This window comes from Sorghum bicolor, chromosome 2, assembly GCF_000003195.3.
Source record: "Sorghum bicolor cultivar BTx623 chromosome 2, Sorghum_bicolor_NCBIv3, whole genome shotgun sequence".
In the NCBI taxonomy this organism is placed as follows: Eukaryota; Viridiplantae; Streptophyta; class Magnoliopsida; order Poales; family Poaceae; genus Sorghum; species Sorghum bicolor.
In genome coordinates, this window is record NC_012871.2 from 55,188,537 (window position 1) to 55,215,229 (window position 26,693).

At 41.4% G+C, this 26,693-nt stretch overlaps 5 protein-coding genes across 7 annotated transcripts; 3 read left to right on the forward strand and 2 right to left on the reverse strand.

Annotated features, from left to right (window-relative positions):
* On the forward strand, window positions 274-2,313 carry LOC8055531 (probable WRKY transcription factor 54). Its single transcript, XM_002460024.2, has 3 exons — window positions 274-806; window positions 903-1,022; window positions 1,468-2,313. The coding sequence occupies exons 1-3, from the start codon at window positions 442-444 to the stop codon at window positions 1,967-1,969; spliced, it is 987 nt and encodes a 328-aa protein (XP_002460069.1). The 5' UTR covers window positions 274-441; the 3' UTR covers window positions 1,970-2,313.
* LOC8055532 (cytochrome B5-like protein) lies at window positions 2,260-7,087 on the reverse strand. Of its 2 annotated transcripts, XR_002450385.1 has the most exons (7): window positions 6,912-7,087; window positions 6,142-6,257; window positions 6,039-6,076; window positions 5,674-5,751; window positions 5,459-5,550; window positions 4,474-4,590; window positions 2,260-3,270 (listed from the first exon to the last, which is right to left on the reverse strand). XR_002450385.1 is itself a non-coding variant. In XM_002462193.2 (6 exons), exons 2-6 carry the CDS (start codon window positions 6,221-6,223, stop codon window positions 3,204-3,206), a joined length of 357 nt encoding a protein of 118 aa, XP_002462238.1. In that variant the 5' UTR covers window positions 6,224-6,257; window positions 6,912-7,084; the 3' UTR covers window positions 2,260-3,203. The 2 variants fall into 2 exon arrangements, 1 of the variants encoding a protein (XP_002462238.1); XM_002462193.2 differs by lacking the exon at window positions 4,474-4,590 and having other exon boundaries at window positions 6,912-7,084.
* Window positions 15,157-18,384, reverse strand: LOC8055533. 2 transcript variants are annotated; one of them, XR_002450374.1, is made up of 3 exons: window positions 17,097-18,384; window positions 15,624-15,705; window positions 15,157-15,590 (listed from the first exon to the last, which is right to left on the reverse strand). XR_002450374.1 is itself a non-coding variant. In XM_002462194.2 (2 exons), the coding sequence occupies exon 1, from the start codon at window positions 18,313-18,315 to the stop codon at window positions 17,101-17,103; it is 1,215 nt and encodes a 404-aa protein (XP_002462239.2). In that variant the 5' UTR covers window positions 18,316-18,384; the 3' UTR covers window positions 15,157-15,705; window positions 17,097-17,100. The 2 variants fall into 2 exon arrangements, 1 of the variants encoding a protein (XP_002462239.2); XM_002462194.2 differs by having other exon boundaries at window positions 15,157-15,705.
* Window positions 23,276-25,702, forward strand: LOC8054581 (agglutinin-2). Its single transcript, XM_021454911.1, has 3 exons — window positions 23,276-24,228; window positions 24,379-24,890; window positions 25,038-25,702. The coding sequence occupies exons 1-2, from the start codon at window positions 23,289-23,291 to the stop codon at window positions 24,819-24,821; spliced, it is 1,383 nt and encodes a 460-aa protein (XP_021310586.1). The 5' UTR covers window positions 23,276-23,288; the 3' UTR covers window positions 24,822-24,890; window positions 25,038-25,702.
* LOC110432727 (L-type lectin-domain containing receptor kinase VIII.1-like) lies at window positions 24,879-25,524 on the forward strand. The gene is made up of 2 exons (XM_021453515.1): window positions 24,879-24,890; window positions 24,997-25,524. Exons 1-2 carry the CDS (start codon window positions 24,879-24,881, stop codon window positions 25,522-25,524), a joined length of 540 nt encoding a protein of 179 aa, XP_021309190.1.

A 26,693-nucleotide genomic window follows, 5' to 3' on the forward strand; every position in this document is an offset into this window, starting at 1 on the left:
ACCCCGGCTATTCCATCACCATGGCATCACCCACCAGCACCAGGTGCAGCCGTGAAAGCCGAGCTCTCCCCCAAACGAAGCGTCCAGGAAAGCTGTGTTGTCCGGACCCTTTTGCATAGAGTAGTACGTGTTCCGATCCGTGTTGCCGATCCGACATGGCACAGCAGCGCCCAATCAGGCCCCAGTCGCCACTACGCTCACGCCGGTCAGCAACTTCCTATTCCCTCTCGGCTTCGCCGGCCCGGCCGGGACGCGCTTCGTTTCTCTTTAAAACGGCCCGATCGATCGAGCTCCCCGCTTCGTGTCACTCACTCACTCACCCTCCCGGCCTCCCCTCCTCCCTCGACCACCTCACCGCTGTGCTACCTTGCTCCAGTCCTATCTCGACGGCCGGCCAATATAACAACAGGAAGGGGGTATTCTGATCTCATCGTCGATCTCATGGCGACGACGGAGATGGAGATGGGCATGGGCGTCGTCGTCGGCGGCGGCAGTAACAGTAACAATGGAGGAGGCAGCAGCAGCAGCAGCGGGCTGGTGGTGACGGAGCTGAGCCACATCAAGGAGCTGGTGAGGCAGCTGGAGGTGCACCTCGGCGGCTCCCCGGACCTCTGCAAGCACCTGGCCTCGCAGATCTTCTCCCTCACCGAGCGCTCCATCGGCCTCATCACCTCATCCAACCTCGACGCCGGCGCCGCCCGCCGGAAGCGGTCCGCGAGCGACGCCGCCGGGCTCGCCTCCCCACTCTCCGCGACGCCCACCAGCGACGTCACGGACGGGCCGTTCAAGAACAACACCAAGAAGAGGTGACCACCTCACCAGTCACCACACTAATGCTTTGTTGCTTGCTCGCAAGTTTGACTCTCTGTTGAACTAAACTCGTTGCGTGCTACAATTCGCAGGAAGGTGATGGGACAGCGGAGGGAGAGGGTGAGCTCGGCCGGCGGCGAGAACCCCGTCGACGACGGCCATAGCTGGAGGAAGTATGGCCAGAAGGAGATTCTCGGAGCCAAGCACCCAAGGTACGGTTGGCAGCCCAGCCCCACCACATCTCACTCACTCAGACATGTGTTCATTTGGCTTTTCTTCAATTTCCAGAGCCCAAACAATCTGTTCAGCACGTGTGTATCTCTGTGTGTGTGTGTGTGTTCCTATCCTATCCTAACCTTCCTCCCAAGTGGAATCGAAATCATTTGCGTCTGCCTTTTGGTGTTCGGATGCTAGTGCCCGTCCTGTCTTTTCTGAAAGTTGTGGCCTTTGTTGTGTTCTTGAATAATTGGCCTCCACTTGGCACATAAGGCCATTGGATTTGGATTTGGATTTGGATTGGAACAGTGCGGCGGCTACAATCTTTCCTTGCTGCCGATAATGCTAGTCTTTGCTCCGAGTCCGAATTCACAATCAAAAAATCTCCTTTTTGGGAACTGTGGTGGTGGCTGATCTATCTCCGCCGTGCAAATTCCGCAGGGGCTACTACCGCTGCACGCACCGCCACTCGCAGGGGTGCCCGGCGACGAAGCAGGTGCAGCGCACCGACGAGGACGCCACGCTGTACGACGTCATCTACCACGGCGAGCATACCTGCGTCCACAGGCCAGCGGTGCCGGCGGAGCACAACGCGGACGCGCACGCCCACCTGCAGACCCTGAGCGCCGGCCTCACGGTGAAGACCGAGGGCCTGCCCACGGCCGCCACGCCCTTGTACCTCTCCGCCTCCACGCCCCTGGCGCCGGCGTCGACGGCGTCGGAGAACTGGGGCGTGGTGTCGCCCGCGACCTCGGACTCCAACCACGTCGCCGCCTCCTACCTGCCGTTCGACGACGCCGAGTGGCGGGGCCACGCCGAGCTCCAGGAGGTGGTGTCCGCGCTCGTGGCCGCCAGCGCGCCGCCGCCGCCGCCGTTGCCGCCCGCCGTGGACAGCCTCGACGACCTCCTCTTCGACATCGACATCGCCAGCTACTTCGCGTGAATCGTGATCCGCGACGTGTTGTAGCTGATCAAGGGTAGTAGGGGATGTGACCGAGCCCTCTGAACACAACAGAGGAGGGAAGAGCACCGGACAGAGCTCTCTGCTTTCCTGGGTCCATGCAGATGCAGGCGTATAGTACCGTAGGAGATGATGAACAAGAGTAGAGATTGTGTCTTTTTTTTACCCCTCTTTTTTTGTTAAATCTTTTTCCTCTTCTGATGAGGCCTTTTTTTTGCTAATCATTTTCCTCTTCTGATGAGGCTTGAGAGTGCTGTGTTTGTATTGTATTATTGAATTTTTTTTTTGTGCCAAGGGAAAATAAGATCCTTCGAGCTATGTGAGAATTTTTCATTGTTGATCTCAATTATTGGTAGTTGCTCTTGCTCTACACTCTTGCACATAAATGTATTTTGAAAACACAAATACGTTTATAAGCCTTTTTTTTACCCTGGTTACCAAAAGGTGGGTAACGTGTGACTGGATTGATCATGATGATACACCAAACTGGGCAACTTCCAAACAAACCTTGTCCTTCAACCACAGCCTGGCAGTGCCTAGGCCATATCATACTCACATCACAAGTCACAACAAGGCTTGGGTTATCTGATTCAACAGTATTTTTCTTTTATAACAAAATAATACGACAGTACTTACTCTCTCATGCTTTACCAATGTGTTGCTTACAAGCTGCTGGGGCCTTGTGAGCTGTTTTACATCCGGTATATACTCTTACCTAATCTTTGAAGATCAACTCTTCGGTCAAGATTAATTCATCATGAACAAAAGTATGAACTTTCATCTTCATACAAAAAAAAAGATTGAAATATGAGCTCATCAATCAATCACCATAATTCTAAACGTGTTCCCTTGAGCCGAACAGCTCTGTCATTCTCAGACACGACCAGGGGGGGAGGAGAATTGGACTGGGCAAATGCCTCTCACTGTCATGTTTTAAACATCAATATGAAAATGCATGGGCAAATTAGTTGTCCGGTCTTAGAAAGTTCCATACATCTAACAAGCATATCTTCTCAAAGTGATAAAGCTAACAAAAACGTCCAGGACACGTCCAAAGTCCATGCTTCAAACACTGCTACTGCCTGGTAAAATACCTGGTCAATATCAAAGCAGAACCACAAAAGCTGGGAGGAGTCCTCATCACTTCCTGTCGTCGTCGTCCAGAAAATGCAGAAGAACGCGTGGGTTCACACTTGATTCGTAGCATCCACAGCCTCTACTCCTTCAGTTCGCCGATGCAGAAATCCTCGATGATGTCAAACACTCTTGTCCCATGTTGCGGCCTGAAAACGCGTGGAGGTATAATTTTTATCTAAATAAACAAACACATTAAGGTGGCAAATGTTGCGCAATCTGACTTGTGGAGAAAAGCAACAGCAACCAAAAATAAGAGAAACGAATTTTCCTTTAAGAAAAGGACAGGATAAGCACAATCCCCATCAGAGTTGTTGTTTTACAGTTTCAATGATTCTGCAGCATCTATCATCACGTCAGGATTTTCTTATTTCGTTTACGAAGTTGTGGACGTGCTCGTGTAAATACTTAAGTATTGTCTTGTTTGAGGGCTGAAAGCGTGTAGAACGTACAGGTATGACATTTCTCTTGGGTATAATTAAAGATGGAAGGTAATACAGTTGAGCAATTTCAGTCAAAAAAATACAGTTGAGCAATCAAGGTTGTGAAGAAAAGCAATAGCAAAATCAGAAGAGTTTTTCTTGACAAGGATATAAGAAATATCCACATCGATATTATTTAAGAGTTTTTACCGATTCGCAGCATCTATTATCTGGATGTTGTCAATTATTCCATGATCTTATTCGCGTGCTCATGTATATATTTATTGTTTCTTTCTCATAGCAACAACCACATGGACATGGATATCAATCTTACTGAATGTTTTCTAGCCTACAGGTTCAGGGCTGGGCACACACAGTTCACTATTGGTCAATATCACTGAAATATACAAGCAATAGAAAACTATTAACCATCTTCTACTTTATTGCTCTAAACAGAAAACAGGAAAATAATATTGATGAATTACTAATTTATCTTATTAAGTCATGTTTTCAAGCCTAAGTATTATCTACTTTATTGCTGTACAGGTATAATATTTGTCTTATATAGACATAAAAAGATGAAAGGTAATACAATTGTGCAATCAAGCTTGTGAAGAAAAGCAATAGCAAAATCAGAAGACTTTTTCTTGACAAGGAAAGGATAAGAAATATCCACATCAATTGTTCCATGATCTTATTTACGTGTTCATGTACTCAATCCATCCCAAATTGTAAGTCGTTTGACTTTTTTAATATCAAGTTTGACCACTCGTTTTATTCAAAGTTTTGTACAAAATAACATTTTTTTTGTTGTGTATTGGTTTATTAATAAAAGTTCTTCAAGAATGACTTAAATTTGACTATATTTGCACAAATTTTTTGAATAAGACAAGTGGTCAAAGTAGAAATAAAAAAAGTCAAACGACTTACAATTTGGGATGGAGGGAGTATATATTTAACGTTTCATTCTCATAACAACCACCACATGGACATGGATCTAGAATGTTTTGGATCCTACAGGTTCAGGGCTGGGTACACACAGCTCACCTACACAACATCAATATATGAAACTTCAAAACAAAGGGCATTATTGGTCAACATCAATGAAATATACAAGCAATAAAAAACTATTAACCATCTCTACTTTATTGCTCTAACAGAAAATAGGAAATAATATTGATGAATTGCTAATTTATCTAATTTTCTATTTCAAAATTCAACCTTTGTGATACAAAGGTCCATAACTCTAGACCACCTTTTAAAATAATAATCTAACTCTTATGGTTGTTCAGGTGAAGCGTATTTGAATTCAGTAAGTTATTAGAACGTGTTTTATTGATAGTTGAGAGGTCAGAAGATTGGTTTTAGTTTGATGGTTATCTAAGATTCTGACAAATAAAGATCTTATTTGAGAGAAATTAGGTGTTATTTATCCTTTATTCATTATTCTAGCCATACTTTTTCTATCAGCCAACAGTGTTTTTCTCTCACAATAAATCAGCAAACAATACTTTCAGCCACAGCTTTTTGGACAAGTGAAAGTACTGTTCGCTGATTTATTGTGAGATAAAAATATTGTTGGCTGGCAGAAAAAATACGGCTTATAAGACAAGCGAATCAAGTTCACTATTATGCATTTCCCTAGAAGACATGGGATCCTTATCCAGGTTTTATGCCAACCTAAACAAATAATTTTATTGAAAGGCAATTTAGTTTAAACCATTTTTGTGGAGGAATCTGATCACCTATGATTTTTTTTAAAAAAAATATATGCAGAACAGTAAAACCTATCAGTTCTGAAATTAATACTAATAGAGCATATTCTGGGTGGCAAAAGAAAAGCGTGTTCTGTGAGCAATGATGGCAGATTGCAGTGTTCAAGATGGCATTGCTCAATCGATGATAAGTTACAAACCCAAAAAATCCCTCCGTTGAATCATCTCCAGCATTGTTCAAGATGGCATCACCACCTGGGTGTTCCTCCACGTATGAAGTGACATCATAAACCTGGATATTCAGAAAACTGAAAAATCATAAGACATGGAGTCCAAGATTTTTTTTTTAATTTTCTAATTTAGTTTAAAGCTCGATGAAATTTAGTTGGCAAAGTGGTGGATCACTTTTCTTAACCTTATCTTTGATTATTATCCAACAATCCTTCCTTGTGTTGTGAGTTGATACCTCTTTCTTTGTATAGGTTCTAGATGTCTGCATGAGGAATGGCAGAAAGCAACGAGTGAGAATGATGTTAAGTTAAATTTCTGAATGGGGAATGGTAGAAAGCAACAAATGAGAGTGATGTTAAGGCATTGGCACATCTGAATGTGCATTTAGTCTCTGCATAACCCATCTTAGACTTGCCTTTCAGTCAACAAGTCGTTTCTCAGGTTCAAAAAGCACAACGTAAAGCGACTGCTTGATCATGAGTTAGTTAGACGTGCATGCATTACAGAAATGAGAAGCTAAAGTATTCAATGATAAAAGATCGCATTCACCTTCCCACTTCCTAATGGATGCGCTCCATTTCCTTTACCTGCAATATAACAATAGTCAATAGCAAAATGTTTACCTTTGATTCTCAAGTGATAGAACTTTTACCTTTGCTGTTAGACTTTGGGATAACAAACAGGGCTCCCAGTACAAGAAGCACAGCAAGCAAGATGTAGATCAGAATTTCCATCGCGCACCTCAGAAATCACTGTACCTGGTGCTGACTGAAATAATGTTCAGCGAAAGAAACTGACTTTAGTACTTGGTTTACGTCAGTATCGCTCACAGTAGAGAAAAGGCAATGATCAAACACAACAAGAACCAAGTATAATTAATTATTAAACAAAGATGTATATCTGTATGACTGTATCGCTTTGTCCACAGAATGCAACTGAATCTACAGCCCACTGAAGACTGAACTCTCTGAAACAAGAATAAGGACATTGCACAATAAGGGCCGAAGCCACGTATCTAAAAGCCACGTATCTATGAGATAATACGCTAGAATGTATTGTAAAAGATCGTGCCAGGATCTACAAGAATCTGGTATTCTATTTCGGAACAGGTCTTCCAAAGGCAAACGCGTTCAGCGCGGTATCTTGCGATGATTCCAACGCGGATTCCTCAAAGAACCGAATCATTGCCACTAATCCTACCCTGAAATCGGCGAATCTTGCAAGAAATTTCGGGGGAATCGAAGTGAGAGAGGGGTCCCATTTCCCCCAGCCCGTCAGGTCACCAGCATCCACCTATCTGTAAGCTCTGGATAGACCCCATGAACCAGAGGGTGTACAGAGGATTTAACCCTGAATGCAGCAATAGAAGGGAATGCAGCTGTCCTGCTCATAGAGGAGGGTATAGGACAAGCCGAAGCATACCTGGACAGAGAGAACGAAGAGCACAGCAGTGCGCGCAGCGACTAGTGACCCTCCCCAAGTGCGTAAATTAGACGGGGCAAGAGCTGTAGCAATGGCGAATCGGCGATCTCGCACGCAGGGAACGAACAAAGTTCACAATAACAGTAGGAGAATATAACCTGGCCATCGCACGTGCTGCCAATTTGGCCATTTGCCGGTGGCAAGAACTACCCAAGAGCAGACAAAAACGACCAGAACCGGACAAGAGGAGGCAGAAAGTACTGTTCAACTAAATGGCTGGAAGCGAACAGACTGTTGCCCGTTGTTTCATGAACTTGCATCAGAGCCTGGTTTGCTATCATCCCTCTGCAGTTACAGATCTGTTTTGTTTAGGTCACTGGGCCATGGACTTCTTGTACAAGGACCTAGCTTCTATTGGGCTTGTCCGACCCACAAAGGAATGTTTGTTTGGGCCATACAACCAATTCAGACCAATGGAACCAATATCAGACACTCTAGACCAACTCATTTTGTTGTCACAGCTTGCCTTGGGTAGTCTATCACTAATAACAAGCATATCAGTGTCCTGCAACAGGATCTACAACTTATTGTGTGGTCACATAGACAACTTATTGTGTGGGCACAACTTTTTTAATGAAGATGTTTCCAAGATGATATTCTTTTATACAACTTGAATTTTCAGAGATTAGAATTAAGTGAAAATTACTAGCATGTTGCGATGCACACAACAGCACACTATGCTTGCCGCTCTGATGTCTGATATAAATACAATCGTCGCTGCTAGACTCTGCACCTGCTGCTGCACATATGAAGTGCAATGATTGTTTATTTCTGAAATGTAGATTGAGCACCAGTTCCATTGACTTAACGTATGATACATCTTAAAACAATTCTTTGTTGACAGGATACTGAAGATTATCTCAGCAGCAGACTGAATAGGTTGCTTGATATGCAGGAAAAATTACTGGAAGCAAATAGGATTTCATTACAATCTAAAACAAATAAGCGAAAGAGATCAACCTTAGTTGTTAATGCATCGAACTCTGGACAGGTACTCCTAACTGCATCTGCTATTTTTGAGATGATCTACTATTGCTCAATTAAGTTGAGATGATCTACTACTAACTGCATCTACTATTGTTGCAGGCTACTCAGTCAGTTACCTCTCCCACACCAGTCTCTCCAATTCAGAAGAGAAACAAAAGAATTTGTTCGAAGAAATCACTTGTTTGGAAATATTTCAGTACAGGTTTTAGGGGTCAGGATCCAATAGCAACATGCAATCATTGTGGGCAGATTTATTCATGCGACCAATCAACTCATGGAACAAGCACCCTATGGTACCGTTTAAGGAACTTATGCCCTGAAGATCCACTCAAAGGTCAAGGCAATGTAAGAAAAAACCAAGGAACACCAAAGCATTCTTACGGTGTTGAAGACTGTCGCAAAGCACTTGCTAATATGGTTATAATTGATGAGATGCCATTCACAGTAGCTGAAGGTGTAGGGTTCAGAAGATATTCCAAAGTGTTACAACCCAAGTTTGAGCCACCATCTAGAATCACAGTTGCAAGGGATTGCATACAGCGATATATTGAAGAAAAGCCCAAGTTAAAGAAGATTTTAAAGAATCATAGAATCTGCCTAACAACGGATACTTGGACGTCAAAGCAAAATTTGTGTTACATGACTCTAACTGCCCACTGGATAGATGACCAATGGAATTTGCAGAAAAGGATTCTTAACTTTTGTTCAGTTGCAGATCATAAGGGAGAAACTCTTGGAAAAAGAGTTGAAGAATGTTTGCTGGAATGGGGTATTGACTGCATATTCACAATGACAGTTGATAATGCAAGTTCTAATGACAAAATGATCAAGTACTTGATGGGTGTGTGCAAAGATTTGGAAGGGAGTTGTGTTAAAGCATAAATTCCTTCATGTAAGGTGTTGTGCCCACATAGTAAACTTGGTTGTAAAGAGTGGATTAGAAGAGCACAATGAATCTATCGACAAAATCAGGACAGCTGTTAGATTTGTGAGATCTTCTCCGTCAAGATTGAAGGTTGTCAAAAAATGTGCAGAATTAGAGAAAATCTCAAGCAAAAGTCTTTTGTCCTTGGATATAGAGACAAGATGGAATGCTACCTACCTTATGTTGGAGAGTGCTGAAAAGTTTGAAAAGGCTTTTGCAAGACTAGAGAGAGATTGTAAGCCATTCAAAGCTTTCTTTCCTAATAGTAACCCTCCTAATGCACATGACTGGGTATCAGCAAGGCGCATATTGTCTTTCCTGAAACTATTTGAAAAGGTGACAACACGTCTTTCAGCTTCTTTACATGTTACATCAGCCATTGTATTTCATGACATAATGCTAATGCTTGCAAAACTGGATGAGATTGCTTTAGCCGATGATCCAATATTATCTTCAATGGCATCTTTCATGAAACTAAAATTTCAGAAGTATTGGGAAGAAGAGGGAAATCTCAACTACTTGTTGTTTATAGCTGTAATCTTAGATCCAAGATACAAGCTAAAATATTTGACATTTTGCTTAGAAATTTTGTATGGGTCAGATAAGGGAAAGCAATTATCTGAGAGAACTCAGTTAGCTCTTAATGAATTATTTGGGTTCTATACTCAAACCATCAGAACACCTTCTTCAAGCAGTAGATCTTCAAATCAAGCACTGATTCACATTAATGTAAATGAAGATGATGAGGAGAATCCCTGGGACATGTTGGCATCTCAGTTTGAGCAACATATGGAGGAGAATGAGGTTGATTCAAATGATTCTAAATTGTCAAGGTATTTGGCTGAAAAGCGTAAAATGAGAAGTAAGGAATTTGACATACTAAGTTATTGGAAAGTCAGCTCAAACAAGTACCCCATTCTCTCTCTAATGGCAAAGGATGTTTTAGCTGTGCCTGCCTCTACAGTTCCTTCAGAGTCTGCCTTTAGCACTGGAGGGCGGATTATAGATCCACTTCGGTGCAGTTTATCGACTGATACGGTTGAAGCTTTGATTTGTGCACAAAGTTGGCTACATACAACTCACACTAAAGTAAATGCTAGAGAGGTTGCTGAAGAGCTTCAATCATATGAGGAAATTAAAGAAGGTATAACTTTGTAATTATGTACAAATTTCACCTTATGTGTGTCAAAGCTGTAATGTCATTTCTTTCCTATTTGTGCAGAATTTTTTTCAAAGGAATGCATAGACATATTGCCAACACCACGGTATGTGCATTTCACCCTATGACTTGGTATGTAGCCTGTAAGTCACAGAGTTTTGATCACCTGTTGATTGTTTCTTAGTAGCAATATGTGGTTGTATGCATACCTGATTCTAGATGTACATCATCCTGCTATTCTAATCTCAAAGCAATGACTGAAATTTCAGGTAAAAACAATGTTTTCAGGTATATACATCAACTGAAATTTGTGTGCCTGACTGAGCACTGTATTGACAGGATGTTATCATTGGCAATGAAAGTATGTACTGGAAACTAGTTTCTCTGGACTTGACTAAGTCTATTAGATGGTAAAATGGTTCAATAAACCAAACAGACAAAGTGTTTCCCTTTCAGTTTAGACATCCAACAATAGTGAGCATCCCAATTCCCAAGTGAGGGAATCCTGTTTTTGGAAGACTTGACTTTTCTGAAGATTAGGTTACTTGCACAACACATATAGGGAAACTGTAACCTGAGGCAGACTGGCTGAATCGATTTTATTACTTGCATATACATCCATCAAAATGGTTGAATTTGAGGACTTTCAGGCCTCTACTTAGATTATTTTTTTGTGAGCTTAGCAGTGGGAAATCCCACCTGAACAATTCATACCGTTTCAGGCCTCTATTAACGTGAAATCCTATTTCGCTGCAGATTTCACCACATTTGAAGCATAGCCATCTCATAGAAGTGTGAAAAAAGATCATGGTGCTACTGGTCCAAAGGGCTACAACAAGCTGCTTCATTGATTTCACTACATGTGAAGCACAACTAGTTTAGTTGTCTGTCAATAATAAGGGCAACACAGTGTTATTTATGGCAGAGAAACCACTGTTGCTCACATATTAACAGTGTCTATTAGATTTTGGGACATGATTTTTCTATTTGGACAATTTCCATCCCTTATTGGTTGCTCTATTGTTAACTACCACTCTACCATGAATTTAACCTGTGGTTGCTATGACAATTTATTTTTATCATGAATCATGCTTTACATGTTTCAGTACTTTAATTTGGAAATTCTAACTTCATTTGCACTTGTTTAGTGTCTTTCAAACTGTTCCTGATATTTCATTTTGATCGGTATAAATACTATTGGATGGTTTCAGGTTTCTTTTCTTGAATTTTTCTAGCTCGTGCAAGTTGCAAACATTTTATGTTCCTTGAGCATTTTGTAACATTAGTGGCTTACTGCTAGCTGCTACAGGTTCCTAGAGCATTTTTCATATATGGAAATTCTTAGAGCTTCATTCTTAATATGGGCTCAAGAATGGACTTTGAGGTCACGGTGATACCTTTAGAAACATGGCAACTTCATTCAGTTCTCAGCACCAGCAATGACTCAACTTGTGAGTTTCCAGTTTTGACATCAGGATTTGGACGCTATTCTTGTCCTGGAACTGGAAGCTTGTTTTATGCATGTTTGGCTTATCAACCCGTGTTAACCATTCTAACCGGATAACCAACCCAACCCAATAAACTAATTAAAACCACAGCAATCTCACCGGCATATTTATTTTGGGTTGGTTTGCTTCCGGACCAGAAACCGGCAAACCCAGCCCATGAACAGGGTGACTAGTGGAGCCTGTTCATCGAACACGGCATGTCACAGGATGTGGTGCCACAACGATGTCCCTGTCGCTCCGCACCGATGTCGCACTCCCTAGCTTCCATCGTGTGGGCCACATGCCCACGCCACGTGCTCACTGATATCCTTCGCCACGATAACCACGTTCTTCCGCCCCTTAATAGCTTGCGACAACTCCTATTCCTAGATGCATGGCACACTCCAGGACACCACCACCTCTGACCGCGCGAGTACGCGTCGGAGAGAGCTGGACCTCGCTTGCATTTTGCACCTTGGTTGCGCTCCGGCTAGTGCTTCCCGATGAACCTCTACATGCATGGATGTCGCCGCACAAGGTCGTTTTCTCCCTCTGCGTTGTCAGGGTGGAACAACCCTGGCGCACGATGGCGTCATGGGTGTACCCATGGTCTGCGCCTTTTTTTGCTCTTCGACGTCATTTTGCGTGGAAGCCGGCCGTTCACGTCCGTTAGCATGCATGGAAGCAGGCGTCCGTTAGCATGTATGGAAGACTAGGAGACGCGCGTCTGTTAGCGTGGGAGACACCGTCCGTTCGCGTGGCGTGGGAGCGTGATTGATGTGGGCGGAAGACCCAAAGACAAGGGCAGTCCAGTCCATCGGACTCCTTCGAAGGCTAGCACGGAAGGAGCTCAGGACGTCATCTACTCCAGGTACAGAGGGAGTACTAATATTAAACGCACATTTTCACTTTGTTATTTTTTTTTTATTTTTTTAATACTTACAGAAGTGGTGATTTTGATTTATTTTTAAATAATTACAATAAATTATGTATTATAATAGCACACTTTAGATCAGGTTTTTTAAGGGGATTGGCACAGATGGATAACTTGAATATAGATTCATGTGCTACTCTATATTCTCTTACACAATGCCAGAGGTAGGTAATATTTAGATTAAATGGATTTTATTATCAATGGTCATATACTTATGCTTTTTTAATAATTTCTAGTTATCAATGGTCATATACTTATGCCTCTAACGATTAACATGGAGGCTTCATTGGGACCTCTAGTTAGAATTTCTAGGATTTATCTTTTTTTTTTCTAGCATGATATGCATTTAGCTAAAACCTGATCTTATGTTATGTAAGTTCGTTGTATCTTTTTTGTGATATATGATGAATCGATCCAGTTTTTAACTTTTAACCTAGTTGTTACAATTTTTTTAAATTTCTTTTTATTTATTTATGAAAAATTATTCTAGTCGATAATTTCAGCTTGCTTTATTGCACTTGAGATGTTGAATTTGTTATATTAAAGATTTTAATATGTGTATTGGTATTGTTGTATAATTGCTTAAAATTAAATTAGTAATGTTTATATTACATGATGGTTAACTAAAATGTATAAACTTATTTTTAAAAACAACTTAAAGATTTCATTATCATGGAATATCAACAGGACTACATGAAAAACACATAGTATTATGCTTACTTTTTACTTTAGAGTGTAGAAGTGTGTAATTTAGAAAAACTATACACTATAATATATGTATATTGGATTATTTTTCACGATTAAGTTATATTGGTACTTACATGTTTTGTTTGATAGATATTTTTATTTATTTTCATAATGCCTGAGGTGAATAATTTAGATGCAGATCAAAATGTATTGCATTATGTTATGTTTGATACATATATGAGTCTTTCAAATGCAAATTAATAGTTACTTTCCAATATCTTTTATAATTTAGATATGGATAATTTATAAAAAAATATTCAAAGGTTATTCTAGATTATCTTTCATAACTGCAGGGGTGGATTGTTTAGTTATAAATTTAGAAAGTTATTTTAAATTATCTTTCATAATGATAAAAATGAGCAAATTAGACGTAAACTTGCGGAATAATTTTAAATTGTTGTTCATACCTTAGACGTCAATTTAAAGATTCTTTAAAGTTATCTTTCAATCGATGAATAATAATGGAAGCAGCTGGAAGCACAGGAACAGATGGATTTTTAGCTCACATAGTCGACAACTACATTGTTTTCTAGAAATCGTGTAAATTCTAGTACTATGCGCTTCTAAAATGTAGTATGTTCGTTTTGATTTTGCCTTAAGTTAGATCTTTTAACTCTAATCAAATTTGTAGCGCTACACATTCAGCTTTTTATACTCACTTCTTCCTAAATTATCAGTCTGTTTAGATTGGTATGTATCTTATTATACACTATGGGGGTGTTTAGTTTCCCATTTGGATCAAAAAATTCTCACTATTCTGCAGAATGGAACTAAACACCACCTAAAAATTTTGGCAAAATGGTAACTATTTACATTCTAGATTTTGGCATCAGCAGAAAAAAAAAACAAAAAACAGAAAGCAGCTCCTTAGCTACCCCCACCCGCACCCGCCCGTTCACTTGCGGTTCTGCAATCGCGAGCAAGCAGCAGGCAGCGCTTGTATTGTTGGCCGCAAAGCTTCTGCCAGCATGCATGGGTGCCAATTAATGAGGACAAAATAAGATTTTTACTTTTTGGTATTTTGGTATGGAGGGAACTAAACACCTTTGAAAAAAATTTGCCATTTTATATTTTATTATTCTAAATTTTTTTAAGATTTTGTATTTTGCATTTTACGAAAACTAAACACCCTATGTATAGATAGCCGGCCGAACTTGTGCCGTCCTCAATTTTACTGTGATTAACTCTTTTATTAGAGTACATTTTAACGCGATGTACAGACTTCACACGGTCGCGGCAGTTCACCAACTCACAATTTTTCGTTTTTTTAAAGAAAAGAACTCACGATTAGGGGCACCTCTGCTCCGGCCCCTTTGCAGCCCATCTCAGACTAGTCCGGTTCAACCTTTGACGTGGCCCGGCCCAAGGGCCAGGCCGTTCGGCTCGGTTTGCGTGAAATATGTTTGTGCTGTTCGTTTAAGCTTACCTGGTGTCATCAATCATTCAATAGTATTTTTTTTCTCATAAAAATCAGTAAATAGTATTTTAAACATAGCTTATTAGCCAAACAAACGAGCTGTGTCGAAAAGTCATCAGTCCTTTCATCCATCCGTTCCGGCCTCTTGCGAAACACACATCAATCTACTATACTACTCTATCAGTTGTAACAGGACGATTCAATGGACACGATCGTGTGCAGTGTGCTCCATCAAGACTTTTCTACAGGAACACTTTGGGCTCGCCGTGGGAGTGAGCAGTAAGGATGACTCATCACTATATAGTATACAGTATTTTCCATTGATCGTACGAAAACAAGGTTAAGAAATCCTAGTTTTGCTGCAACAAAAAAGCTCGACTAGCTTTGCCAAGTCCCAACCAAAGCCTGAGCTGCTTCGGCGTCGCTGGTCTGAAAAGATATAACTGAAAATTCTGTTGGCTGACAGAAAAAAAAACAGCTTATAACAAGCGAACTGGCTTATCGAGACATCAGTACACTCATGTTTGACTTAGGGAAAAAAAGGGAGCTTATAAAAAAACGGCTTCTCACATTACTTAACCACAACCTTTCCCTCTGATCTGATATACTCCACATTGCAGCCACGTTCACAGCACACTCATATTTGACTTAGGGAAAGGACGATAACATCACAAGACCCTTGCGTAAACACAAGCGTCATCGACTCATCGTCAAGTGGAGTTCAAGTTACATGAAAGCTAGCACCGAGTTTCTGCAGATACCTAACCAAAGGGTCACCAGACATCAGTTCAGGTGCAGATAACTGGTTTAACTACCCAGATTACATGCCAGTGGCATCACATCATCTAAAAGCTAATCAAACTACTAGCTTGATACATATTTTATCAGTACAAAGACTGAAGCATTTCTAGCAACTAGTCGATGCAGTGTCTAGCACGACATCCATCTGGCCATGCACTGAACCTAGTGTGACATCCATCTGGCCATGCACTGAACCTAGTGTGACATCCATCTGGCACTGGTAGCGCATGCAAGTAGTAGCATGACACAAAAGGAGCTGAAACATGCAGATTAAGCCCTGCAAAAGTTGAAGAATAAATGAGAAAAGGAGGTTGTTTGATGCAATATGAATATTGACTTTCATTGAGTTGCTAGATCAGTATTCAGTATGGTTTAAGTAGGGAATACAATACATGTCCAATGATTAAAGCTATATTTATGTGCAACACTATGGAAACCGTTTCTCATCCTTAGCCCTTTAGGCATCTAACGACATCTTAAGATTGCAGAGCACAGCATTGATGATCAAGGATGCAAACCAACCAGTACTGTGTACTGTAGATGACATTATGACAAATGTACTTCCCAGCACCAGAGCAATAACTAATTAATAACCACAAGAACACCTCTTAAACCAGAACTATCTACTCTTGTTTAAGTGCCAAACAGTAGATCCACGAACTTCATACTGCGAAGCAACTAATAGTGGATAGGGGAAAAAAAATCAGCGTAATCATAGTCATTTGGTTTGTTGCTTGTTTCACAAATTGAGCCCTGGGTGCTTATTTGTGTTAGCATCTTTTGTATGTGATAGGTGGTCAGATCTGACTCTTTAAAACTCTTTGTAGTGCCATTGCTAAATGGTAATGAAATTCAGGTTTCTCTTTTGTGGTGGAAAAAGGAAGAAAAAACAGTCTTTGGGTAGAAGTTCACAAGTTCAGTATAAAATCAGCATGATAGACTTGTGAACGCGATACACACAAGCAATAAGCTCATCACTACTTAACCATTGGTACCAGACAGGAAATAGAAAACCTTTGCTTTTCTACTACACAAACATCATCAGTACAAAAAAAAATTAATCAGAATTATACCTACTTATTATGCAGTCGGTTGGAGAGCGAATCACTTACAGTAACCTATATGCGGAAACATTCCCCAACACTAAAACTTATATATGATATATAATACTGTCCCCGCTCCAAATTGTAAGACGGTTTGGCTTTTCAAAATACATAGCTTTTGTTATGCACTTAAATATATACTATGTCTAGATACATAATAAAAACAATGTATCTAGAAAAGGTAAAACGTTTTACAATTTGGAACAGAGGGCATAACAAACCACAAAACACTAGAGCACAATGCTGTTGAACAACGTTTCAAGGGAAAAAAGGTACATAGCTTAAGAGGGAGGGGGATTCACAGGCTTTCCAATTACACCACCATCCACCAAGCAAAAACACATAAAGAAACTATCTAAACAAGAATTACCTGTCAGACCACCAACAGTAAAGCAAAAGAAAGGATATATAAAAAAGTCAACAATGAAGGACACAATGTTGACGTAACTACAATAAGATATCTAATAAATGGGAAAGCAAACAAATCTAAAATGCCTTCACATTAAGGGCCCCAATGCCTCTAAACAGCAGCGCATACAAAGAAATAAAATGTGAGCAAGCTTACCATTTCATATAGTAGGTAATGAAAGTGATGGTGGGTAACCAATATATTGGCCTACCCTAGGACAGAAGCCACTGTGAATAATCCCTCGAACCCTCTGAACCTGCCTAGTCTTGAAGTCCAGCGAAATACAAACAGACCCTTCAGATTTATGTTCACGTGCTCCTTGCAATAGTAATTTCCCATCAGCAACACCTAGAATGTTGAAGCTACACGAGCTATACAGTGAGACTGTATTCTCCAGCACCCACTCACTGGCACCCTCACCATGAATTTGGTTGCTTGCACTAAATAGTTGGACTATGCGGTATTCATCGCAAGTATTATCACCAAGCATGAACATCCCCAGTCTGCTTTCTCCTAACTCCACAACAGCAAATTTCCCAAGCCTGTGGCTGGATGGATGAGTGACAGGGTAGAACTCCATCCTACCCACGTCTAGCACAATCAGCTTGCTGCGGAAGGGGAATTCCGACAAACTCCAGTAGAAACAGCCATATGCATAGCTGCGACACAGCAAGGGGGAGTGCTTAAGCTTAATGACAGGAGGCATGGCAGGGTTCAGATCACGCCAACTGCTAGATGCAAGGGCTCGCCACTGCCAGCTAGCCGAGGAGAATATGAATGCCACTAACTTAGTCGGGCACAGGGCCATCCAAATCACGCTGAACGCCTCCGGCTCTCCCTCTGCCTCTTCCTCGCTGCAGGGAGCAAGGAAAACATCGCACCTACGCTCACCATTCACTTCGAGCGGCTGCTCGACTGCCGCGGCCAAGTCTTGGGGGAGTGGCGGGAGAACTACGTGGCGGCGGAACAAGGGGTCGCAGACCGCTATGGTGGTGAATGTAGAACCTGTATCGTCGTCGCAGTCGAGGACGAAGCGGCCGCCGCGGGCGTCCCGGACCATCCAGAAACCCTTGGTGGGAAGGAACGAGAACTCGAAATCGGCAGCTTCAGCGACGGCGCTGGCGGCGCGCGCCGAGGGGTGTGGCGATTCCGCGGGGTGGAACAACGAGGAGAAGGAGAGGAAGCCGAGCAAGGACGGCGGGTGGAGCGCGTGCAGGCGGCGGAGGAAGGAGTGGCTGGTGATGACGCGGCGGAACGCGGGGCAGGACGCGCAGGCGCGGCCCAAGTCCTCGAGGGTGGGGAGCCGGATGAACATCTCTGCTAGCATGTCGTCGCTGAAGGGCAGCGCCTCACCCGCCGCCGCCAGCGACGCCATCGGGAGCCGGGGCCGGTGAGGCTTTGGGAATGGGGGCTAGGGTTTTGGCGACAGCTGGGAGAGGCAATTGGGGGTGGTTGGAACTCTTGGAAGGAATGGGGATTTGGGGGTTATTACAGAGAGTGAGTATGATCGAGTTCGATTTGTGTAAGTTTAGGCTTTGTTTAGTTCACACCAAAAACTAAAAAATTTTCAATATTTTTTATCATATCGAATCTTACGGTACAGTTTGCTTGTAAATCGCGAGATAAATCTTTTGAACCTAGTTATTCCATAATTGGACAATAATTGTCAAATAAGACCTTGTTTAGTTCACCATAAAAACCAAAAACTTTTCAAGACTTCTTGTCACATTGAATTTTGCGACATATGTATAGAGTAAACTAACTGCATAGTTTGCCTGTAAATCGTAAGACGAATCTTTTAAATCTAGTTACTCCATAATTGGACAATGTTTATCAAATAAAAATAAAAGTGCTACAATGTCAAAATCTAAAAACTTTTCGGATCTAAACAAGGCCTAAAAACGAAAACAGTACAAAAAACCAAAGAAATTTCAAGATTCAAGTTTGGACAAGATATTTTACAAGATTGTGTATCAACATATCATCTACATGTGTGATTTTTTTTATGAATTTAGATGACTTTTTTGTCATTGTTTGCACGGGTTTTCACGAAGCCTGTAGTTTCTACTAGATATGTTCCCCTTTTGGCACACGTGCATACCTTGTTTGTTTGCCTTGATAAATTGTATATGAGGTTTTGTTAGGCCATCCTCTCTCTTTATTAATACAGTGTTACATTTAGATATTGAATATATATAAAACTCTGGTGAAACAATATTGAGACTGATCAATAGCCTTTTCTTTCCTGTCATTCTATCGCTCCGCACGGTCCCATATCTTTTTATTACCTACTATATAATGGCACAGGTGGGTAATTTCCTAAGAAATAAAATAGGTCTGATTTTTTTTTTACCAGTTGGGGCATAGGCGTGGCCAACCAAGTAAATGTGACCTTCTAATTACGATAGGTGATGTAAAAAAAAACTTACGATAGGAAAAATTCAATATTTTTGTCGTATATGTAGATTTAGGCTATATTTTTTTATTAACTAAATACTGGCGCATGTAGGTAATTTTGTAGGATACTAAATAGATCTAATGGTTATCGTTGGCTAGCTACGTTCTTTTGATTTGATGGCTGGATGTTTCTGATTAATGTGAGAATTTATAGTATTTGTCTTTTTTTTCTATCCATCTAGTGAGAATTAACGTGAAGCCTCTGTTAGGGTCTCAATAGCAAGATGGACTATCTGAGGGATGTCATAACTATATTTTGCTTCCTCGTGTCCTGTTTGGCATAGCTATAGCTTTCATACTACTGTGTGTGGAGGAGGTGGAGTCAGTGAAATTTTACAGCTCAGTGATTTCTTGTTGAAATTTTACAGTAACAATTAACTGAAATTTTACAGTTCAGTGATTCTACTTAGGCCTTGTTTAGTTCACACCGAAAACCAAAAAATTTTCAAGATTCCCCGTCACATCGAATCTTTCGACACATGTATGAAGCATTAAATATAGACGAAAATAAAAACTAATTGCACAGTTTAACTGTAAATCGCGAGACGAATCTTTTGATCCTAGTTAGTCCATAATTGGACAATATTTGTCACAAACAAACGAAAGTGCTACAGTAGCGAAATCCAAAATCTTTTCGCATCTGGGCCTTATTATGTCTCTTGTTGAAAATGCTAACAAGCTGTCAGTCTTAGGTTGTATGCTGCTCTCAGTAAAAGCTTTGCATGGCACCGTAGGTGCCCATTTTTCCTATAGTGAATATAGTTAGGTGAGGGGGTGCTAACTTAGTAATGCCTTCCTCTGGCTGATGACATAAAAAGGTTCAGTGCTTTTGATGTATATAAAAGTAGCCTTCAGTGACAACCATTTTCTGGTTTCCTAATTCCAAATGGCTCATATATTACTCCATATGTCTTCGTAATATATTCGCATGGCTGTATTGGGAAAGGTATATGATAGGTACTTTTGGGTGCTCTGGGTGCTCTGTTCTATGTATACAATGATTCCTTGAGGCCATAATCACTGTATTGGTTCATTGAGTCATCGTTATTATATATAGACTGTCATATTTAACTTCAACTCTGCATTTCTGGCCTGACAAAAATATATTCTATCTGTTACAACAGCCTCTTGGTGATCTGCATGTACATATGCTTCCCTATAGCTATACTTTTAAAGGGTCTACGGCAAATTATGTTACTTTACCATGGATCATGGATTAGTGCATGTTCAATTAGATTATTAGTCTGGTGACACTGCCTTCAGGACTTTATGGATCGAAATAAAATGATGTAGTTTCAGACTATCTGAATTGGTGGCCTCTAAACAAAATGGTGTAACTCAAGGTACGTAACTGTGCGTGTCACTTCTAGGTGTACCTTAAACTAGCAAAATAAAATGATAAACTTTCACTAAATTGGTGGCTTCTGGGCAAAATGGCGGACCTTTGTGTATATAACTGTGCACTGATAGTTCTACATGTGTTCTCCTTCCCATGTATGACCTGATAAGAACTGAAAATAACAGTGAGTGAATACTTTTCTTTTTAAAAAAACCTGCTTCATTCTTTTTGAGTAATAATACAGCCATACTGTGAACTTAGAATCTATGTGCTTCTATCCTTGGATTAAATATGTTACAGAGTTGTTAATGCCATGCTTCGTAGTAGTTGTCAATGGCTTTGCTGTTCTGTGGTAAAAGATATGTAATTCTTATACATATTTATTCTTCACAGCTTATGGTCATTAACTGTTGTCATTTTCTTGTGCCATCTAATATGTTTTAAAGATTAAAACAGTTTTGATACTAATTGGTGGACTCCTATTCTGCTTAAATAATGACGAGCAAGAATGTGGTTGGGATTTAGCCTTGTTTCATGCCTTTACAGATTGATTTGTACAGCCTCTACAATAGTTTCCCTACATGCTACTTTGGGTGAGGTCATCCGCCATTGTCACTTAGGCTAGTCTCAATGCATGTTTTATGAGAGTGTTATGCACATTAAATAGGGTGCCACATATGCAAAATTGCTGACTTGGCAGGGGGAGTTTCATCAGATGAGAAAGAAGTTTCATCTCCATAAAACTCTTGTGGCTCGATTACCTAGTTTATAGTCTTGGTAACTGTGTCATGAAACTATGCATTGAGACTGACCTTACTACAACAAAAGGACCTGCTTTCACTAACGACAAAGAGTTAGATTCAGGTCAGTTCATGATCAAACAATAATATTGAATTTTTTCAGTCCAGCACCACCTAGGTCTGACAAAATGATTTATGTTGTTCATGATGATCCTTTTTTACCTAATTCAAGTGAAATAATATGCTTGAACAATGAAACTTCAAAATTGGGTCTGTGTTCCAATAGTATGCCTTATTCAGACAAAGATAAAGCATTTTGGTATGTGTAACATTCAGACACAGATAAAGCATTTTGGCAAGTTTACCATGCCTGTCATTTTCCATTCCAAAATTACAATCTTATTACCTGCGCAAAGATAATGCCTGCACTTCAGTCCAAACTGCCTAAGTTTTACCCTTGGCTCTTTGTATCTCCGGATGATATGGTCAGATGTGTTTGGAGTTAGGTATGAAATGATATGCAATTTCAACTATATAGGACTCAAAGTCTTACATTTATTTTGGTAGTCACCTTGCTTTGATTGCATCAGCTCTGTGACTGACACTAATGATTGAGGACTGAAAACAACCAAATTTCTATTACTTTTTTTCCTTCTTTTTAGATACTGGTCACAATTACAGGTTATACAGTTGAACCGGAGATCCACCCCCCACCCTCTTGTCACTCATAAACTATAAGAACACATCTTCTATGACTTCAGACCAGTTTTGCAGTATATATGTAAAAGGACCTTCGAATAGCAGATGCAATACATACCTACGAAGTCTTCATTGGGTTTTCCAGTCTACATATATTTGTGTGCCACTCTTTCCTAATTCCCAATTCATTAATTTAACATATGTCTTCTCTTATAATTAAGTTTCAAATGTATGCATATATCCTCTGAACTTTTCCAATGTATATCTACCTTATTACTTATAATGCAGTCTATAAGTATTCTTCATATTTCCAATCATTTATGTACCCGCCTATGCGCGCGATGGCGCGCGCCCTACACTAGTAAAAATATAGATTCATTGACTTTTAGTTCATTTAGAGAGGACAGAGAAAAACGCAAGTGAACCTTAATAGTATATTATATAATATAAGAGGGTGTTTGGTTTCCTCCGGTAAACTTTTACCGTCCGTCACATCGAATATTTGGACATATATGTATGAAGTACTAAATATGGATTATTTACGAAACTAAAAACACAGTTAGAGAGTAATTTGTGAGTCGAATCTTTTAAGCTTAATTAGTCTATGATTGGACAATAATTTTCAAATAAGACGAAAATGCTACCGTACCTATTAAACTTTACCAACCCCAACCAAACACCCCTTAAGATTTGGAGAGACGCTTGTATTTGTGTAGGAACAAGTTTTTTCTGATTTTCTCCTCGACCATTGGAAGTAAAAAGTTTTTTAATTACTGAATTAGAGGAAGATAAAATAATTGGCGCCGCGTGCTGGTTCAGTACAACGGTAGCAGCAGGAGTAGTTGAGGCGTGATGTGCAGCTAGTGCACAAACACGTTAGATTTGTCATTTGTTGCGTTTACTGATTAATTTAGCGACGACGTGTGTTGGTCAATCCGTCAATCCTATTCAGAAAACTAGCAAAATATGACATGCGGAAAATGATGTTATGACAGTACTCCAGCTACAAAGTGCGCCATTGCTATCAAGAGTAGAAGTAGAACTACATTTATATAGATACATGCCCAACCCACCAGGCACTACTGATCAAATCTCTTCCCTTCTATCATATATATGGCACGACCAATTTCCCATGCGCTGCTTTGGCGATCAATCTGCATATTGTCTGTGATAACAAGTCTTGCTGCCACTACCACCTCGCTCTCTTTCTTCCACAATTTCTCCGATCCAGGAACCTTTAGCAGCGGGGATCTGTACTTTGAAGGCGATGCATACGCGGCTGATGGCTCCATCATTCTTGCCATGGAGCGGCTCACTGGGAACACCACCTCGAGATCCGGTCGGGTGTCCTACAACCGTCCCGTTCGTCTCCGGAGCGACGACGCCTCCGGCGAGGTATCATCCTTCTCTGCGAGCTTCTCTTTCGTCGTCGTCAACGGCAGGCCGAGGCAGAGGCAGGCTCCGGTAGACACCGGCGGTGGGCTGGCATTCTTCGTCGAGCGTTACCCGTCAAGGATGCCGCCTAATTCTCAAGGTGGCTGCCTCGGTCTCTTCGACCGCACCACGGCGACCTCTGCCGATCCGATGTTGGCCGTGGAGGTAGACAGCCACGGGGACTTCGGTTGGGACCCGATTATGTCTCCCCACATAGGCGTGGACATCAGCACGCTCCAGTCCGGTAAGAACAGCTACAAGGCTGTCGATGGGATCGTCGACGGCGCTCCTTACATTTTGCAGATAGACTACAGCGACGTCACGAAAGATCTTGATGTGGTGCTGCGTTCTTCTTCTTCCTCTTCCACTGCCGGCGTCCCTCTTGTCGCCTTGAAGAAAAGCATTGACTTGAGTGGATTCCTGCCGCCGGAGTCGGAGGTAGCCATTGGCATCTCCGCGGCCACCGGAGCCTCAAATATGGCAACCCATCACCTGCTCTGGTGGTCGTACGACACAAGCACAAATCGCTCCATTAATTCGTCATCCCTGACCTCGGCACCAGATGCCCCCGGAACCCTCGTCAATCCGGATTCCCCTTCTCTTCCACCAGTGGACACAGGTACCCCTTAGTTTTCTCCACCCATGCAATATGCATTTATAATTTTCCCCGATTCGATCTTAAGTGTTCCAAATAGATGTCATCAAATACGAAAGTCGATCACGAGCTTCCAGAAAAACATGACTTGCATTGGTGGATGTTTGCTTGCAGACCCAGCTTGTGCTACATCTGGAGGATGGAATCACAGTCACAGATTAGTAATCGTTGGGGTTGTTGTCTTCGCTGTTCTGTCCATAGTCACTGCCGCAGTGGTTACATTGCTTTGTGTATTGCGTAGATTAACTGTTAAAGGGCGTTATGGATCCGACATTTCACTTGAGCTGTACCTGTCTGCCGATAAACTCTTGCCAACTTCTGAAAGGATACCTTCCCAAGTATATGGAGAATTTGTCACCATCCAACAACTCGTAACAGCGGCGTTCTATGGGGTCGGAAAAATGATCATGCGGTCAGTTACGAAGACAAACGAGGGACAGCATTATCACTTTGACACAGTGGTCCCTATTGCCCTACAACTAAGTCATCGAAACCTTCTACGCGTCCGGCAGTGTATTGCAGGCGATGAGGATGAAGATTTTTTTGCTTGTATATGAATATATGCCAAATGGACGTCTCAGCGATTATCTCTTAAAACCAGAAAGGCATCTGACATGGTCGATGAGGTATGTGCTGATGCTATACCTAGCTTTTTCGATAATAATTGGCCAAACAATTAACTTGAGGGAGACAATCTGTTTCTGTCGTGATCGATCGGGTCAATTGCTGCAGGCTTTGCTGATGTTTTCTTATTATATATGTCATGATCGCAGGCTAAAAATAGCGCTCGGCGTAGGCTCGGCGATTGAATACCTGCACGGCCTGTACCGTCCGTTGCGGCACGGCAACATCAGGGCGGACAACGTGATGCTGGACGAGTTGTTCAACGCAAAGCTCGGTGGTTTCGACGCAGCGGCGTCATCCAAGGGAAGCCTGTCCGACGATGTGTTGGCGTTTGGTGCGTTGCTTCTGGAGCTAGTGCGCGGCCGGCGGTGTCAGACAACTGCTAGTGCCTGCTGCACGAATCATCAAGCAGTCAATGCTGCAATCCTGGACTACGATGATCAGTGCCTTGACGGACAGTTTGACAGAGAGGAGGTACAGCGTGTGATGTTGGTTGGGCTCTGGTGTTCGCACCCGGACAAATGGCAGCGGCCGACCATGGCACAAGCCCTGAGATATCTAATGTCGGAGGACCCGTTGCCAACGGCCATAACTGAGCAAGCTTCCAAGTCGGTTGCAGACTTTTGGACACTGTGATTATGGAAGTGTTTGCTAAATTTGGTTGCAAGTTTAGGAATAGAACTGAGACGCCGTGCTGGTTCTTTCCATTTATCTAATCTTTGCTTGCTCGTATGTGGCAAAGTGATTTTTTTCTGTATCGAACGGCTTGTGAGCCAAAGTGATTTTCTTTTCACTGACCTTGTGAGCCAAAGTGATTTTTTTCTGTATTGAACGGCTTTAGCGGCTGGCTGTGGAACTTGTGTTATAAATATACATGATGTGTCTTGCGATTCAAAATCAAAACCCGACAAGGGCAAGTCACTATAGCACAAAATAGAATATGTGAGAGAGATAATAGTATTTCTCATAGTTCACGATTTAACAGGCTGCAAGTTAGTCTAAAAACGGGTGTGTGCATGCATTTAACGCACTGCACACACAGCCACGCCCCCACTACCTTCACCACCTTTCTCCTCCCGCACAAGCATGTGTGCTTGAGCTTATTAGCCAAATCAGCGAGCCATTCAGTAGTGTATTTTTCTCTCACAACAAATAAGCAAATAATACTTTAAACTATGACTTTTCAGTTAAATTAGTCATTTATTCAGTAGTGTTTTCTTTTCTTCAACCTCATGATTTCTTGCCTCTCATATGCCCTCAAATTCTATTAAGCAGATCATCCAGGGACCCATACCTAGTTAATGGTTAGGTTTTGGGGTTCGGAGTTAAAGATTTGGTGTGTTCTCCTATTGTAAACGGGGTTGTGGGGATGTCGGCAGACCGACGTAATCACTACCTTATGCAAGATTTTTGCAGACGGTCAAAACTAGTTTCCCAGGTGGTAGAGCACTTTCCACTTATCCTTTGTCCAACTTTCCTTCTGGAAGTTTTGAAAGTTTTACAAATAAAATTAAAGCTAGTTCCTCAAACAATACTCTCATATCGCTCCAAGTGTATCGCTCTTTATGGAGCTCAAGGAAGAGTCAAAATTAGGCATACTTGCAACACATGTTTTGCTAAGTCCCTGTTTAGATGCATTTGGAATACAAAAACTTCTGGCCCCTCTTCTTTTGGCCATAAACTTTTGGCGTGAAAATTACTCTTTATATTTTGATGTTTAGATGCATGTCAATTTTTCTGTCTATAGGAAACAAAGACTGATTTAATTTAATATGTGATTTGGTTCATTAATTGTCACCCATGCA

Bases quoted from the DNA above. Each gene is read 5' to 3' on its own strand.
- LOC8055531 (XM_002460024.2), top strand. From the start codon at position 442: ATGGCGACGACGGAGATGGAGATGGGCATGGGCGTCGTCGTCGGCGGC. The intron at 807-902 runs GTGACCACCTCA...TACAATTCGCAG, and splicing joins AAGAACAACACCAAGAAGAG to GAAGGTGATGGGACAGCGGA. The intron at 1,023-1,467 runs GTACGGTTGGCA...CAAATTCCGCAG, and splicing joins CTCGGAGCCAAGCACCCAAG to GGGCTACTACCGCTGCACGC.
- LOC8054581 (XM_021454911.1), top strand. From the start codon at position 23,289: ATGGCACGACCAATTTCCCATGCGCTGCTTTGGCGATCAATCTGCATA. The intron at 24,229-24,378 runs GTACCCCTTAGT...GTTTGCTTGCAG, and splicing joins TCTTCCACCAGTGGACACAG to ACCCAGCTTGTGCTACATCT.
- LOC8055533 (XM_002462194.2), bottom strand. From the start codon at position 18,315: ATGGCGTCGCTGGCGGCGGCGGGTGAGGCGCTGCCCTTCAGCGACGAC.
- LOC8055532 (XM_002462193.2), bottom strand. From the start codon at position 6,223: ATGGAAATTCTGATCTACATCTTGCTTGCTGTGCTTCTTGTACTGGGA. The intron at 6,077-6,141 runs GTAAAAGTTCTA...GTTATATTGCAG, and splicing joins CCCAAAGTCTAACAGCAAAG to GTAAAGGAAATGGAGCGCAT. The intron at 3,271-5,458 runs GTTTGTAACTTA...ACGCGTTTTCAG, and splicing joins TCAACGGAGGGATTTTTTGG to GCCGCAACATGGGACAAGAG.